This window comes from Aptenodytes patagonicus, chromosome 1, assembly GCF_965638725.1.
Source record: "Aptenodytes patagonicus chromosome 1, bAptPat1.pri.cur, whole genome shotgun sequence".
In the NCBI taxonomy this organism is placed as follows: Eukaryota; Metazoa; Chordata; class Aves; order Sphenisciformes; family Spheniscidae; genus Aptenodytes; species Aptenodytes patagonicus.
The window spans coordinates 8,831,026-8,848,868 of NC_134949.1; the positions used below are offsets into that span (position 1 = coordinate 8,831,026).

General features: G+C 38.8%; 1 protein-coding gene across 3 annotated transcripts in view; it reads left to right on the forward strand.

Annotated features, from left to right (window-relative positions):
- Window positions 1-17,843, forward strand: part of SEMA3D (semaphorin 3D) — a 151,905-nt gene that overhangs the window by 63,927 nt on the left and 70,135 nt on the right. For all 3 annotated transcript variants that reach the window (XM_076359065.1, XM_076358893.1, XM_076358981.1), the window contains exons 3-5: window positions 584-744; window positions 14,348-14,410; window positions 16,147-16,266. In XM_076359065.1, coding sequence (XP_076215180.1) covers window positions 584-744; window positions 14,348-14,410; window positions 16,147-16,266 — 344 coding nt within the window. The remainder of the gene's footprint in view (window positions 1-583; window positions 745-14,347; window positions 14,411-16,146; window positions 16,267-17,843) is intronic.

The window sequence follows — 17,843 nt, forward strand, 5'->3', positions numbered from 1 at the left end:
GATGTCCCTTTTCATGGCAGGGGGGTTGGACTAGATGATCTTCAAACATCCCTTCCAACTCAAACCATTCTATGAGTCTATGATACCTGCCATATCTAACTACTGTTTCCTGCTCCTAACTATTCTTTGCTGGCATTGACCTTCTTTGCTGCTTTATATGTAGAGCACCAAATATGGTGAGATACTGATTCTTGATCATGTGTATCCATGAGTGTGATGATATAAACATACATTAGTTTTCTTACAATGAACGAAAGGTATAGAACATATTTTGCAAAGATCTGTCTTTTTTTGTTTCTAATTTCTGTTGAATTTCTGATTCCTTTATGTCATAGAGAGAATTTATTAAGAAAATTTCATATGGAAAAATATTTGTGAAAGTAAATATTACTCAATTTGGAAGTAAAAAAAAACAAAGAAAACCAAGGTTGACAGGAACTGTATTACGACCCTGGAAAGACATTCTCTAAGAGTGCAGTTATCTCACCGGCATACTCCATGCTGGTTGCATATATTTATAAAAGACACCAATGAGTCATATGTAAACATTTTGATTATAAAGATTTTCTTCATTTTCCCACAGACTTGCTGCTTTCAAACAGCTGCATCCCATTCCTGGGCTCAACAGAAGGGCTTGATTTTCGAACCCTGCTGCTAGATGAGGAGAGGGGCCGGCTGCTAATCGGGGCTAAAGACCACATCTTCCTGCTCAACTTGGTTGATTTAAACAAAAATGTAAAAAAGGTCAGTTTATTTTCCACAGAGTTAATCTCACAAGTTCAATTTTGTTCCTTTTTCTCTTTTTTTTTTTTTTTTCTTTTTTCTTCACTGGGTAACTGGCAGATTCATTGTGCAATGCTGTGTACCAGGATTTGGTAATCTCACCTCCCGTGGTTATACAGGTTGTCTTTAATCAACTGAATTTCTCATGCTATATGCTTTCCTGTGAGACTGTTGTCCTGCAAGAGATCAGCTACCCGGAGGAGCCCTGCAGTGCATGAAAGTAGCATAAAAATATCAGCAAATAGGCAAAAATGCAGCTCGGAGTGTTTACTTCTTAATTTCTCTCATCATGGTCACCCTCCTCAAATAAAAGCATTTGAAGGAAGATAACTGAAGACAGCTCTTTCCTTGCTTTCTGACATCACTGGGATTACTTTATTGTGATATCAAACAGAGCAGAGGCAATTTGGATGGTTAAAATTATAGTAAAAATGTTAGTGGCAATTTTAATATTAACATTTGTATTAATATCTAGAATTGCTAGTGATAAGAGAAGCTTCCACTGGGATCTACTGTACTCCCTTGCCCTGTGACAATGTGTTAACGCCAGATAATAAGATGGCAATTTAGTCTTCAGTATTTCTAGCAGACATGATGAACTGGAGCTTTTGTAAGCACAGTTGACTGCTATATGTAAAAACCAGATGCTTGCACAGGAACACACATGAAAACTGCTTTCCTTCTTGTTCCAGATATGCTACTTACTGAAGAAAATTTAAATTCTCAGCTGTGTTTGATATTTTCTTTAAGCACCAGAAGGAGGTTTTAAATTACTCTGTTCTGCTGTCAGCTCTGAAGAGGTAACTGACCCTGAATTAATACAACTGCAGTGCAGGGGCTTAACAGGTGTAACAGGAGACTATTTTGCCCCACGTGTTTGAGCGCAACACTTGCTGTCATTGTACAGAAGAGGTACAGTACCAGGCTGAATATCTTATTTCTTATTTTGACTTCTGCAATGCTCCATACACCAGTTTCTTTAAAACTCAGATTTGGAGCATTTCAGGAAATTTCTTCCCTGGGATGCTTTATCAAACACTTAACTACTGAGACAGCAGACGCAAGTTTACTCAAAAACCCGCATCTCCTCAGGATATTGCATTAATGACAGCATTAGTCACATTGCAGATTTTCAGACTACAGCTTGATTTCTGGCATAGGCTTTCCGTAGAAAACAAATTTTGTTTGTGTGAAAAGAAGATTTCTGTTTCTGTGGGATGCTGCTTACCTCCTGAGAGAAGCTGAGTGCTGTCACCTCCCATTATGTTCAGCAGGGCTTGATTAGTTCAGAGCTTTCTGGAGGCGGTAGCACCCTGCGTGATCCTCCCCTCCGTCCAAGCTGGTAACATTTTCCCTTTAGCCAAACCACCACTGATCGTTATGGGTGTTGTGCTTTCCAAGAAGAGCAGAACACAGACTGAGCCAGGAGAATTAGTGTGCAATCAGACAGTGCCATTTAATAGAGATATTGTAGAGCAAAGACTCACTTTATATTGGAATGAAAATTTACATTTGGTAAGCTGAATAGAGAATGTATGGCTACAGATCTGTGGTAACCTGAAAGAAGGAAATAAAATTCATAACCACTTGCCTATCTGGACTAAAGAAATGATTGTCTGCAGGTTCAAATACTTCTAATTCTTAGTTTAACCATTCAGGTCATCTTTAACTTTTCAGACAAAACAGTGAAGAAAAGTATATTAAATAGCTAAAACTGACTGAAAAGCTCTCCAAAGCATCCTGGTATGCTGATTTCCAGGATCTTCATGGGCATTCAGCAACTTTATAAACTTACCCTCTTAGGTAAATGCCCAGGTAACAGGAGATGATATCACACAAGAGTTTCTCTTTGGTTCCTCTGTGCCGGGCTGGTAGAAACATGTTTGGGGAGGGAAGAGATGAGATGAAGGAAGTTGCCTGAGAGGTTGTGTATAAATTTCAGTCACTGACGAGGCTTCAATGCTAAAGGATACTCTCCAGTAGCAGCGAAGTGTCAGAAAGTAGCGTTTGCCGGCGCTGTGTTTAGACTGACCGTGGTTTGGGTTGGCGCAGGGCCAGGCGGCTCGCTTCCAGGCTTTCCCGGTGCGAGGAAACCACACATGTCGGGACTACAAGGGTCTGAAGTGTGTCCTTTGTACTCCTCTGGAGTAAGAGTCGTCTGGAAAGAAAAATATATCTGCTTATATGCAGCCACTAAAATGAGAAGTAATTGATTAGAATATTAAGTTTCTGCCTATAAATTATGTGTTTATTAATGACTTTGAGGGAGGAGGGTTAAAAGACAGCAAGTTGAGGGGGGTAAGAGAGGTGTGAGAGCTTTGAAACTAGAATGCAAGATTGTGGGTAGTTTGGGGTTTTCTTTCTTTAAAACAAAACTGAACATGAACTGTAGAATTCTCAATGCTGGGTGGATTCAGATTGCTTTAAAAAAGCTCTCAATTTCAGGTGTTTGTTATATTAGGAACTACTGATACACCAAAAAGCCAAATCAGGATCCCTAACAATTTACTCTCAGAAAATCCTCATCTGTGGGTATAATTACTTGGCGAGATTATATTGTAGAGTCTGATGCTCTATATTCAGATATTTCTGGAATAGTATTCAAAGAAACATCCAAAGCATTGTATCCTTTTTCCTTATTTAATGTATACATATATATATAATTTAATAACTTCCTTTTTACAACCTAATTCTTTACCTAAATTAGTTAATTTAACTTACATATATTAAGTTATGGCTTTATTTCCTGGTATATTTTTCCTGATGAGATGAATCAATAGTTCTTCTGGAGTTCCAATTTCTTAAGTTATTCTAGTTTTTATTCAATTTATTGTGTAATTGGTTGAAAACTTCCTTAGCTGGCAGCTTGAAAAAATCCATCCAGTTTCCAGTGCTTGCAAACCTTATTATAAAACAACAGTAAGTACCACAGTATAATAGAAAAGTCCTCCAGAATGGAAGACAAATGCAGAATGCTAAAATGGTTGCACTCTATAAGTATCTGAAGCTTAGCAAAGGATAATCATCTTTCTGTAGCAGGGATATAATTTCTATGAACTTGTCCTGAATAGAAGCCTCTAGCTCCTATTGAAGGAATAGCATTATCAAGTGCCATAGTCTTTTCTTGAAAGATCCTTAGATGCCTGACAAGTGTTGCAAGCTATTTATAAACTGGAGGATTTGTGGTTCCTTCCTATGAGTAAAATAAAGATGTTCAGCAAAAGAAAGCAGAAAGGAGCAGCAACCTACATTTATCAGGGCATTGCAAACGTGGACGATAAATCTGAAAACATCTATGCCATAACCAGTAGAAGTGCAGTGTAAAGCAAACAAACAAACATGTTTAATAGCATGAGAGGTTGGAAAGATGGAGAAGAAAAGCTATAGGAATCCTAAGCTCTGGGATCCTGTTGGAAAGATTACTTTGGTACATAGAATTTTCTTGTTAGTTTGTCTAAAGCCTTTGTTATTTTACTCCTTAAACTAAATAAATACTAAATACAAAATGTTGTCAGCTGGGTAAACACTTATGAAATTGCTGCAAGGAAAAGGTGCACCTTTCTGTAAGTCCTGTGCTCGCTAACAGTGCAAGCGGGGTTATATGTCAGCACTATTATCACTGTGTAATCCGCAGCGCGACCCGCCCATCTCTGCAGGAATAGGAATGCTATCAAGGGCTGACAAGCTTTTGAAAAGCTGCCAACCTGCAGGAGCTGTCAGTGCTAGAAGACACAGCCACATGTGGGCCAAATAGATAAACATGTCAGATCCCCAATAGCAGCTTTGGAACAAGTTGTTTTCATCTGCCCCAGTGTGTATTGGCACAGGGTCACAAATTACCATCGCTTGGAGCATCCTTAGTTTGTAGTTGCTACTATTTTTTTGGCTTTACCAGGTGCAGCTGTCTTGTGACTTATCCTTTAATGCCCTCTTGTATTGATTTTTATCTGTATTTCACAGTAAAAAATACATATGCATATATATATATCAGCTGAGTAAATGCTTATGAAATAGCTGCAAAGAAATTCTGCACCTTTCTATAGCTCCAGTGCTTACCAACAGTCCAAGTGGTCAGCACTATTATCACTGGGCGATATTTGCAGTGTGACCCACCCATCTCTGCAGGAAGGGGAACATATATACAAATAGTTATGCATATTTACGTAAAATGACACCCTTGAGATACAGGAGCCAAATTTTACCTTCATTGCGCTGGGAAACCTCCTGTCAGTCTATATAAGTGTCGTCTCCATTAGGAATGAGCCTGGTGGGAATTTAGCCAGCACTGAAGGGAGGCTTTGGTTCTTGCCATCAAGCCAGAGCTTCAGGAATACACGCAGAGTCCGAGATGTTTATTGCAGCCTTGAAACATAGGAATTGGTCCTTCCTAACAAAATACGTGCTGCTTATTCTATATATCAAAGGAATTTAGCTTTCTACCTGTTAGCAAAAGCTGTAGACTGTCTGAGGGTGAAGTTTTCTTGATCTGTCAGAAGAAAAAGGCTTGCCAGGAGACATCATAGAATAGAATCATTGAGGTTGGAAAAGACCTCTAAGATCATCGAGTCCAACCGTTGACCCAACACCACCACCCACTAAACCATGTCACTAAGCGCCTCATCTACTCGTCTTTTAAATACCTCCAGGGATGGGGACTCAACCACTTCCCTGGGCAGCCTGTTCCAATGTTTCACCACTCTTTCAGTAAAGAAATTTTTCCTCATGTCCAATCTAAACCTCCCCTGGCGCAACTTGAGGCCATTTCCTCTCGTCCTATCGCTTGGTACTGGGGAGAAGAGACCGACACCCACCTCGCTACAACCTCCTTTCAGGGAGTTGTAGAGAGCGATGAGGTCTCCCCTCAGCCTCCTTTTCTCCAGGCTAAACAGTCCCAGTTCCCTCAGCCGCTCCTGATAAGACTTGTTCTCCAGACCCCTCACCAGCCTTGTTGCCCTTCTCTGGACACGCTTCAACACCTCGACGTCCTTCTTGTAGTGAGGGGCCCAAAACTGAACACAGTATTCGAGGTGCGGCCTCACCAGGGCCGAGTACAGGGGCACAATCACTTCCCTACTCCTGCTGGCCACACTATTGCTGATACAGGCCAGGAGGCCATTGGCCTTCTTGGCCGCCTGGGCACACTGCCGGCTCATGTTCAGCCGGCTGTCGACCAGCACCCCCCTTTTCCAACAGGCAGCTTTGCAGCCACTCTTCCCCAAGCCTGTAGGGCTGCATGGGGTTGTTGTGGCCGAAGGTCAAAGTGTCACATGGAAACCACTGGAGATATCTAAGGTTCTGGAAGTGGGGGCAAGAGGACTGAGAAAGTCTAGAATAAACCCAGTGGAACTGGAGGAGGATGATCATGAGTCCATCTGAGATCATGTTGGTTTGTTCTCAGTCTCTGAAAAGAAAAAGTTATAAGAAAAGAAGTGAGGTGAAGCTGAGATTTGACAGGGGCAGGGTTTGACCCTCCGCACATGGGGAATTAGTTCCCAGGTGTAAATGCATGCTGATAGCCCTGCTTTTGAAACAAAGGGAACTTTTCCGGGTGTTGCAGTTCATAGGGTACTCATTTCCACCTATTTTAGAGTATTTCCCTTCCTCCCAAAATTAATAGAAGTAGAAACCATCTTATCTATCATTTACAATAAAACAAGACTGGTTCTACTGGGGATCCATATAGATTAGTGTCCTGTCCTCAAAGATGGTCAGCAGTGGGCACTAAAGGAAGAGTGTAAGAGGAAGCTATAACGGTGCTTCAGATTAGGGACTTCCAGAGACAGAGGTGATAACTTTGTGCTTGCTAGCCCTTGGAGGACTCTCACCATTAAGCTATGTAACTCTCGTTTTGAACCTCGGAAAACCTTTTGGAGTCCATAAAATCACTTGATAGACTTAAATTTAGGCAACTGTGTAGACAAGGCGGAAGCTTTTAAACGGTGTTTACAGACACAAAACAACAGACAGGGGCAAGACGTGAAGAAAGCAGTATGTAACCAGAATGACAGCAATCCTAGGTGGAAGAGAGTGTCTCTGTTATTTCCTTTTGCATTGTTGCTATAAATTATGTTTCCATAAACATCCACTGTGATTTTTATATTTTACCCATATGTTTAGGTATAAAGAACTGCCAGTATCCTGCTCTCTGAAAACATTTGCTCATATTGGGCTTTGATTTTTTCAAAGGTAGGAGTTGTCTTCAGTCTGCCGTGATAAACATGTCAGAAGCAATGCCATTTACCCTAAAAATCCTGGTATATGGTTTCCTTTTAGGAGAAACAGACGGTAGTCAGAAGTCTGCTGTGGTTGCACTGTGGGAAATGAAGTGTAAAAGCACTGAAGCCTTTCAAGATTTAATCCAGTGTAAATGAAATCAGCATCTGGTCCATCTTCTTTAAGCTTTCACATATGCTCATAACATACACATGAAAATGCATTTTTCAGAAAACCCTTAAGTACTGAAAGCATTGGCTACTTCTTAAGTTGTGTTCGAGAGTGGATCACAGTTTAAGAGAACTGTGGCATGTGGAGATCTCACTTTGTTTCAGACAGATGCAATATAGAAAGCCCATTTGGTTCTAATAAGAGGTTTCACTCTAAGTGCCACCTGCCAAATTTAAGCTACCAAAAGTCTTTGAATGTGTCATCCAAATACATAACTGTTATTTCCCTCTGACTTCCAGTGCATTTTACTCAGTTTGACAGCACTGTGAAAATAAAGAATGCCATACAAAGGCACTGGCACTTCCCACAGTGTTGTAAATCACTCTGAATCGATCCTCATATCCTCTCTTCCCCCCCTGCCTGCCATATCAAATTATATCTTTCAGAGATCCAATTTTCTGCTACTATGAAATTACTGGAGTTGGAAATTCCCGTCAAACGTTGCCCTGGATGTATATTTCAAGTATGGGAATTAGTGTGTTAGATGTAGGAAAACCTGTTGGGAGAAGGAAGGTCTGTGGCAGATATAAAAGTAAAAGAGATTTAAGAATACATTCCTGGCTTTTAGGGATCTCTAAGTATTTCTGAGATAAAACTGTTGAAAAGAAAGCTAGGTGAAAAATCTAACTCTAAAGACAGTCTGGTTAGGTTTCAAATACAGGGAGAAATTCAGATAAGGAACTTAGATGCATTAACTTACTTTGTTTGCTGATGACTTTAAAATATTGAATTCCAGAGTACAGCAAGTACAGTGGAAGCCAGTTACAAGAACTGCTTAGGGTAACCTTCCTCTTAGGATTTGTATATGAGAACAATCTGTCCAGTTCCCCAAGTTGTGGACTTCCCATACCGGACACATGAATGCAACAGATGTGACGTATTTAGAGAGCAACTGGTATACACGCATGCTATGCTAAAATCAGCTCATTTTCCCATTAATTAAAATACTCTTTGTTTTCAGCAAAATTATACTAAAAAAGCATTAAATTCTTTCCAGTGTTTGTTGGGAAATTCAATAAATTTCTAGTGCTTGCAGTGATTTTCAGTGAAGTGACCCAGGGTCAGTTTACAGAAGTGACAAGTGTCCTAGTTCTCAGGAAGCAATCCATGAACACCCACTCTTATGGTATTGGGCTGTGATATTTATGATACTGTCTTATGCAGCAGTGTGACAGTCTTATTGGATCACTGTCGTCTCTTTTCTCAGTGCTCCTTGATCTTACTGTTTTTCTTTGCTTTTCATTTTTCAGCTATGAATTACCAAGTTCTTCAGACAAAAAAGTAAAAAAAACAAGTCACATTGTTGTCATTTTACTGTCGGGAAGATTGAGACCTGACTGTCACATATAGTAGGGCAGTAGCAAAACTGGGATTAGACTGTATTCTCATTTACTTTGGTGTTTTTTGATCATGTTGCCCTCTTTACTGTACCCGCTTTATGGTCACATTGGGCTAAGTCATGAATCCTTTTTTTTATTTTCACACAGGGGGGTAGCTTCTCATGGAGGAGAGTTTCTCAGGGGGAGTATATTGCATATGCCAGCGTGACAATGGGTTTACAGCTCAATCTGGCTTTGTTCTTTGGAAGCTGCAGTTGGGACTGTCATATAGGGAATTCATTCATACCAATGAGCTTAAGATTCTGAGTCATGGTCTACATGATTCAAAAAGCCTTAATGAGACATTTTGATGCTCAGGAAGCTGTAATTTTATTGCATGCCTTCCCTCAAGCATTAATATAATGAATCTAGTACATAGAATAAAATAAGGGAAGAAAGCAGACTTTCTCTTGCTGCATCAGGTGGCTGTTTAAAATCAGTGTATTTTCCTCTAAGTGCTTCTGCCACCTCTTATTCCTTCGAAATAGGAAGGAAGCAATGCCTTTCTTCACAGGACTCAAATTCAGTGAGTGAGTGTTACGAGATGCTGATCAGCTGATGTCCTTCACTCCAGATACAGACACATCCTGCTGGTGTTACATGTACCACTAATAAAACACTTTGGGGTTTCTCGTACCAGAGACTACTGATAGAGAAGTGCTGAAGCATGTGTGCAGCGTCAAGCACGAGAGGCTCCAGTGAAACCCCCAGGGCTGCTGAAAGCCATCGACCTCAGTGGGACACTCAAGTGCTTGCTGCTGGCATGAGCGTGGCTATCTTAGGGACATGAAACTGGAAGGAGTCACGTTGGTCAATTGGTCTCACTCCCTGCTATCACCAGCAACTACCTCATGTAGCAGTTATTCCTTTCATAACCTGGTCCAAATCTGCTGTAAGGGGCCTTGTGGCATACTTCATGCAACTTCTTTAGCGAGGTCGTTGCTACAGACCAGAACCTTGTTAGTCTGATGTTTCAGATTTATTTATTTTTAATCTACAGTCTGTATTTATGACCAGTTTATACCCATTTCCCCTGACTGTTTATAATTCTGGTCTTCGTAGCCCTTTGATTCTTCCTGCATAATATTACCAGTCTTCATTTGTATTAGTGATGCTTCCCTACTTTGTGTCATCTGCACATGTTGTGGAGTGCTGGGTGTTTGCCAAGGCTACTGAAGGGTATACAAAATAGGATGAGCTCTGACACTATTTCTTGAGGAACTCCATGAGTAACTTTCTGCCACAAGCTCTTTACTTATTGGACCATTTTTTTCTTGTAATAATGCCTATTTTTGCCAGCTGAGCTAATCAGTTTCCATGTGGCAGCTTATAAAATACTTAATTGGAGCCCTGACAAAGAGGAGCTCTACCACATTAGTGTAGTATGCAATTCAGCTATGTTATTAAAAAAAAGTACAATATTAGGGTGGAATAACGGCTCTTTACCAAGTTATATTGTCTTTTGTACCATACTCCATTTTCACCGGAAACTTGTTATTCCTTCCCTAACTAAAAGGTTGTTTTGAAGCCTTAAAAACAGATGAAATAAGACCAATATGCCTGTTAATTTGCTTAGATATCTTGTGTCCCTCCTCTTTTGTATTGTGACAATATATAGTATTTTCCACTCTTTTGGTAAAGCCCTGCATCATCCCAGATTTAGTCATTTAGTCATTAGATTAGATTTAATCATTCATTAGAAATGATTCTTGGAAAAGCTGTAATTTCATACAACAGTTTCTTTGGAATCAGAGTCCACTGTTTTATTTTTGAGGCATCACTTTCCCTAAGGATTTATAGTCTAAGTGTTAGCCTAGGAACAAAATTGGATAGATAGATACAGAAAGATGAGGAAAATACTCGCTTGTAACCAGTATTGTTAGTTCATGACACATGGCAGCTGAAATGAAACTCTTAGAAGTGAGTCCAGCTATTATTTATATATACATATAATGATATATATATCATCCATGTATCAATTTATGTATGTAAATAATCTATTTTTTAATTCACTTTTCCCTTTTCATTCCTTTCTTATAATAAAAAATGAGTGCATGGAGGAAGGAAAAATGTTGCTTTTAGAAATTACTCTGCTCCTGATCTGAAAAGGACCTTTGTGGTTTTTAATGTTTTGTTTTAATCAGAAATCAATTTCCAGCTACCCTTTAAAGTGATACCTTATCTGTCCTACACTTATGTACTACTTAATTTTGTATTCCTGGGAGGTTTTCTTTCATTCTGCTAGCAGAGAACATATTAACTTACATTTATTAGGAGATTTTAATTTCTTTCCTGTTGCTAAATTTAAGAAAATATTTTTAGAATTATTTAAAAGTAATGGTAATGTATTTTTTTTATTTGGCTATAGAAGATAAAATCAGGAAATCATGACAGTAGCCAACCTTTGGAATTTTGATACAGGTATTTTGCAAGAAAAATAAACTGAAGATTAAGAGAAGAAAATAATCCTGTTTAAGTATATAGTTCATGTATTTCAACTAGTTACATTCTTCTCTTAAATTCAGTAACCCCACCTAGCTATTCTAAGATTTCTCCAGACATTTCAGATACAGATGCATCCATGAAATATATATTTTTATATATAATTTGTGCTGTTTGTAACATGAAATGATTGTCATTTTACATGTCAGTGCTGTTGTCACCATTATTATGTATTGTTTGGTTGTTTCGGTTTTTTTTTTTTTCTTTGAGGTTTTACTTTTTGAGGAATTTAGGAAAAACACTTTGTTAAATAAGATGGTACCATTGTGAATTCAGCATGTGAGCTGCAAAAAATTATGAAGCAAAATGACCAATTTCAAAGCATCAAACCATCTACAAGCTCAAAGATTTTAAATATTAAAGAAACTACTGGAGCATCTAGTCTTTTTGCATATTGTGAAACTAAGTAACTTGTCTGAATAAAATATAATACTAAGATTAAATTTCACCCCCTACAGAAAAGTCAACACAGATGCATGTAAATAAGCTTATGCATGTGAAAATTCAGTGAGGCTATTTTACATGTGTAAAGTTACTTTTATGCCAGTGTTTGAGGGAACCAGACCTGTGGTACTGTTACACAGCATGTGATCTAATAAAAAATTAAGTTTATGCTTTCTTGCTCAGCACATTGGCTCGTTATTTATTATGCAATTTTCTTGACCTATTACAATTTAGAACTGACAGTTTCTGGGAACCTCTCATTTCTCATATGGAAAGCAAATAAATATCACTTTAACTCCCCCATATATAATTGCGAATTGATTTTAAAGTTGGATCACTTAGCTTCAGTTTTCATTGTGTAATGTGGCCTTGTATAATGCTAAATACTGAGGCTGTTGGGTGGCCAGAAAGTAAAACAATTGATTTTTTAATGGTAATTGACTGTGGTCAATTATCATAAAAAAGGGGGGGTGTATATCTCAGCCTTGTGTGACAAACACTATTTCCCATGAAGGAATCTGTGGAAGAATTGAGGGTAGAGTCAAGCCCATTAATATGTGTGAAGCCTTCAAGCAGATGTCTTCGAATGTAACTGGGCCTCCCAAAGCAGGGGTCCAGTTCTTCTGTGTAGCTGGCAAGGAGAGCTAGGCATTTTCAAAAGCCTACAGAGGGACATCTTGTCTACCTAATTGGATACCTAAACTTTGGCCAAAAATCTCCAAAAACCCTCAAAGACCTCTAGCAGCCTCTGTTACTGATACAGGGATCTTGGGCGGAATTGGGCATAAAGTTTATGTACAAGGGAACTGAAGATCAGATCTCAGCTTAAGTCTCCCTGGCCAAATGTATTTGGAGATCCATGTTCTTATATTCCTCCAGCTGTTCCTTTTCATCAGGTTTTCTTCACCAGCACCTCTTAAGCCGCAGCTTTCCTCCTTAACCCAGTGGCACTTGCGCCAGACCAGTGCTACAAGCGAGACTCATCCCACTCTGCCCAGGCAGAGACCAGACGAGTTCACTGGTACCACCTTCAGCTCTTCCTGATGCCTTTGCAATGTTCCCAATACTTTCCTCCATACTTTCTGGCACTGTACACTGTGTAATCCAGACACACTGGCACGGCTGATTTCAGATTGCGTTTTCATACCTGGATGCTATCATGACATTGTTCTGAGAAAGTGCTCTGGGAAAGTAAATTCGTGCTCCAGTGCTGAGATGTTGTTATACTGCTTTATCTCTGACTTTGAAGTAAATGTTGCTGTTAAGGGTTAAGTTTTAAGTAATGTAAAATACATTATCTTTACTAAGAGCTTCTAATCAGAAAGGTAACTGTAAATTCACTTGAGAGGAAATTAATTTCCTTGCAGAAAGCCAATACATCCATTTTCACTGGGAAGAGAAGAGGAAGTGAAATAAAAAGACTGTTTCCAGAGTAAGAGCAACACTGACTGTAGATTTTGGACAGTGATGAAGCAATTTGACAGAGGGCACTCATTCGCTTTCCTTACCAGGGTGGGACTGAGACTGTGTATGTGGCAAGCCACATCCTACAAGGTGCCAACAGCTGGGTAGGAGAAAGGGAATATTACAGCAGTTAGCTTCTTTTGCATGTGGTTGAGTTGTGCATCCTTCCCTGATGATGATTTTTTTCCTAATGCATATTACAATAATTCTTTATTCCTACATATGTCACTATTTAAGATTTTATAAAGTGTAATATGACACTCAACACTGCTCTAAAGCATCTGTGACTATTAGTAATCTGCATATTGGTTCCTGGGACTTGAGGCAATTTCCTAACCAATATTTGCTCAAAAATTAGTGTGATTTGTTGTTGTTGTTGTTATTTGTCATGAGAAATGGCTATAGCTTTGTCTTGTCAAAATAAGAAGGAAAAAAGATCCATGTTTAGCATGGTGATTCTGGAAGACTTTATATTTAGCTTCTATTTTGAATTTAATAGAAACAAAAACATACTCAATAATATCCAATTTTGACTGTTTAATTAAAATCAGTGAGACAGAACCTGAGCTGTTGTTCGTTGATATTTCTTCACTAACATAATTGGGGTTACAGTCACTGACAGTAATTTGTCATCTGGCTCCACTACACCAAAACCTAGTTTATAGAATTCTGCAGTGCAGATGAAAGAAGAAAGAGAAACAATAATAATATATGCTACCAGTTATCTAAGATACATGATTCTCCTCTAAACTTCTATGTAATTTTCTCAGTAAACTCAGTTAGTGTTGATGGGTGACATTTTTAAACCATGTGCTATTGATTTCTGTCAAATGTACTTTTTGTTCTACAAATTTCCCTTAAGCTACCTTTAGTTTTTTGAACAAAACTTCTTTTCATTTGAAAATTGGCAGTAACAGCTAAGTACTTTTTTACAAGGGCTGTGCCAAGTTCACTGGACCAAATTCATCACAAATGTAATTTGCCTTGTTTTGTAGTCAATTTAGTTTCGAGATGATTTGTCTCATCATATCTTCGAGAAAAACACACAATTCATAATGGTGACAAGGTGTGCTAGCCAGATCAACTAAGTACTTTTTAAAAGTACATAAACCAACGAAGAAATGAACAAAGAAGAGGGGTTTTGATTAAAAGCCTCTTCACTTCTTGTAATGGAACCCTGTATTTGAAGTCATGTTCATTTCAATTTACATGCAAATTCCTTCAACATGCATAAATCTGTTTTAACTGTTCATTCAAGGAAATAGTTAAACTACAGTCACAGGACAATTTATAATATTCATGATCTTTGTCTTATTTTAACTATGTTACAGATTTACTGGCCTGCAGCAAAAGAAAAGGTAGAATTATGCAAATTAGCTGGGAAAGATGCCCATGTAAGTATGGTATATATTTTTTTTTTATTATTGCTGAGAATATTGTATATCTGTATATTTGTTTCTAAATGCACAAAATGGGTTAGTAAGCTGTTGTTACACTTTTTTCCTGAACTAATGAACTAAGTGTTTTTTCTTCATTTAAAAAGTTACACTTCTATTTTTTTATTTCAATGTTAATGCTTCAAGAAAAAAAATTCCATATTGCAAGCAGCAATCATGCTAAGCCATCCTTGTGTGTAATAAATGTAGTTGAGAGATGAATGGACTTTCCTCTGCAATGTATCCCAGGCAATACTCCCCTGAAATCCTTTCTTTCCCATCAAACTGCTGCTATTTTCATGGGAATATCCTGAATGTAACTTCATTATAATTCATTAATGAAAGAGTAGCAGAGCAGAGTACAAATTAACTTAATTTGCAGAGAGCTGCAGTTAAGGTTAAAACAAAATCTCAGACTCATTAGCTTTTCCCTGGAACCACAAATCTTCTTTAGGAAGTCTCTTTAGGAAGCGTGTTTAAGGTGTATTCATATATACAATAAAACTTTCATATCTCTTTTGCATAGCACAGATTACATCGTGTGTCTAGAGCCCACTACAAATGTAAACATTTCCCGGCTGTATAATAAAATTTCTTCCTTTTCTCTCCACAAATCTTGTGGTTTCTATCCAGCTTGTCTGTTACCAAGGTGGACTCCAGCTCAAAACACTCTCTCAGCTCTCTGCCTGAGGAATTTAAACTTTTTATCCTCACTTATTGCTACCCTTATCTTTACAGCAGACAAAAACTAAACAACACCTCTGCTGAGCACTGGGAAAATTCTGATACCAGTCTATATGGAGGATTTGTGCTGATCTATTTCTACGCTAAGGCAAAAGGAAAGGGACCAGAGGGGGGAATATTTGTTTTGGACAGAGATCATAAATATCTCCTTTTTGCTTCCTACATTGTCTCTGCAGTTTGCCTCTCACTTAGGTGTAGGGTGGTAGCTTGAACGTATGAATAGTTCTTGTGTATTACCTCCTAAGTACCTTGTTGTATGTATATGTATTTATTTAATTTTGGGGAGGGCTGCAGCAAACCTTTCCTACCACCCCATGTAGCACCCTTGCAGCGTGCAGCAGCCGCCTGTGCTACTTACCAGCAAGGACCAAGCCCAGCTAGGGCCAGAACTGACCCAAGCATCCCATAGGACTCAGAAATGCCCAAATAAAATTGACCAGTAGGATGTGGTTGGTGCAAAGAGAATTCACTCATACACAAAACATACCCTTGGAAGTATGTTGAAGCCCTTCACTCCACCACAATGATTTCTATCGTGTAATCTTCGGTAGTAAAGCTTGAGCAGAACCCTGAATTGGGAGCAAAGGCAGGAGGATTGGTAGCCAGACTAACCCAGTGGCTCTCCGACCTCTGCCCAGTTGTTGACAGGGGTTGTTTGCTACAACACAGGCTGAGCAGATATCCTCCAAACTGTGCTGTAATCACATAGCTTCTTATGGCTGTAAGCATTATAGCAGAATTAGGCTTGCAAGTCTGATTGATGAACTGCCTAGTAGATAGCCACTGCAAAATTGTAGCCGTCACAACTTTGAACTATTTAGTAAACAGTCTCTGCTACAGTAGTTTTGAGTTTAAATACACCAATACTATGGCTATAACCTAGTACAATGTATAATGTGAAAGAGAAGAATAAACATGAAAATTAACCTTTCTCTTTTTTTTCCCAATAGACAGAATGTGCCAATTTTATCAGGGTTCTTCAGCCCTACAACCGAACCCATGTTTATGTCTGTGGCACAGGAGCATTTCACCCCCTCTGTGGATACATTGAACTTGGAACTCACAAAGAGGTAATTTATTTTCCTCGCTACTCTGATATGTCAAGGAATAACCCTCATCTGGTTTAGCATTCATCATAGATTGGAAAATACTATGCAAGTGTGTAAAAAATGAACTGACGGCAGCTTGCATAAATAACAGGGTAAATGGTGGATTTTGCAGGTCAGACGGGAACTCGTGTTCTCACATTTGATATGCGCGTATCACTTTTGAACAAAGCATTTCCTCAGTAAGGCTTAATACACAAAGTTCTTCAGAATGACACTTTCATATGATTAACTAAGTGAAGAGCACATTTAACACAGATGTCTGTCTTTCTAGTAAGTCATTTCCGCACATACTTTCTGCTTACGTACACACACACGCATGCAGAGTTCAAGATGACACTCGTAGTTCTATTTTTTAACGTATATATACCCTTGGTCCACAGAGATGGTTTCCGATTCCTTGTGCATGACAGTAATACAGAGATTGTAAATGGTCTCTGAGCCTGAGTCCAAAGACGGCATCTCCGGACTTTGCAGATGGTTTGCAGCCCTGTCGCTAAGTAGACGTTGGGTATCGTCCATCACTAGTGGCTTATTCCTGAACTGAAGTTAGCAGCTGGTTGGTCTTCATTTGCTGGTGACAAAGAAATCTCTATCCTAAGTGGCAAATGTTTGAGACCTAACCCCCACAACAGAAGCATTTTGGTGTTGTGTCAAGCAGCCACTTAGTACACAAGTCTCTTTTTAACTCCTAAATGTATAACACCTTGGCTATATTTATAACACTGGCTCTGTTCTCAGACAGTGTCAAGATGTGACCTGTCTGGCTGCTTGCCTGCAGTTCCGGCTTCCTATGCTGATGTAGAAATAGCTTTCTCTTTTCTTTGGGTCTCAGTGAAATTCTAGAATATAAGAAGTAAGGTCTAATGATATGTTATTAAATGCGATAACCTGAAATAGGTACACATCGGAGTTATTCTGACATATGGAATCAAGGGCAGATGCTCACAGAAGAAAAGAAAAAAAAAGAAAAAAAGAAAAAGAAAAAAGTTATTAATACTTGCCCAGGCTGAGACCCATCATTATATTCCAAACAGTCTGTGGGTTGGTTGACCAGCCCAGAGGGGCTGCCTATGTTACAGAAAACTGAAGCTGCCTGAAATCTGTATGGTGATGTTCTTTCCCTAATGAGCCATTAATGCTCCTGGTATTGTTTGGTATATGCTGTATAATTAAGCTTGCAAAGAAATAACTTTGTAGGCTTCTTTGCTTCACTACTTTAAATATTCCAGTTGAAGCAACTGAAATTTTAGCTCCCTTGTATCATGCTAGGTTAATGGTTGGACTTGATGATCTTAAAGGTCTTTTCCAACTTAAACGATTCTATGATTCTATGATCCTATGCTGATTCCTTAGCCTGAATTATCAAATACACAGCTGAATTGAACAGAATACTTCTCAGCAAGAGTATAAGTAAGGCTCTGGTTTACCTCTGGGTCATTAGCCAGCTGCCTTATTCACTCTACCATTGCACCTTTAACTACTTCATTTGTGAAGGTTGTTTTCACCAGACATTATGAAATTATGGATTTGGTCTGATT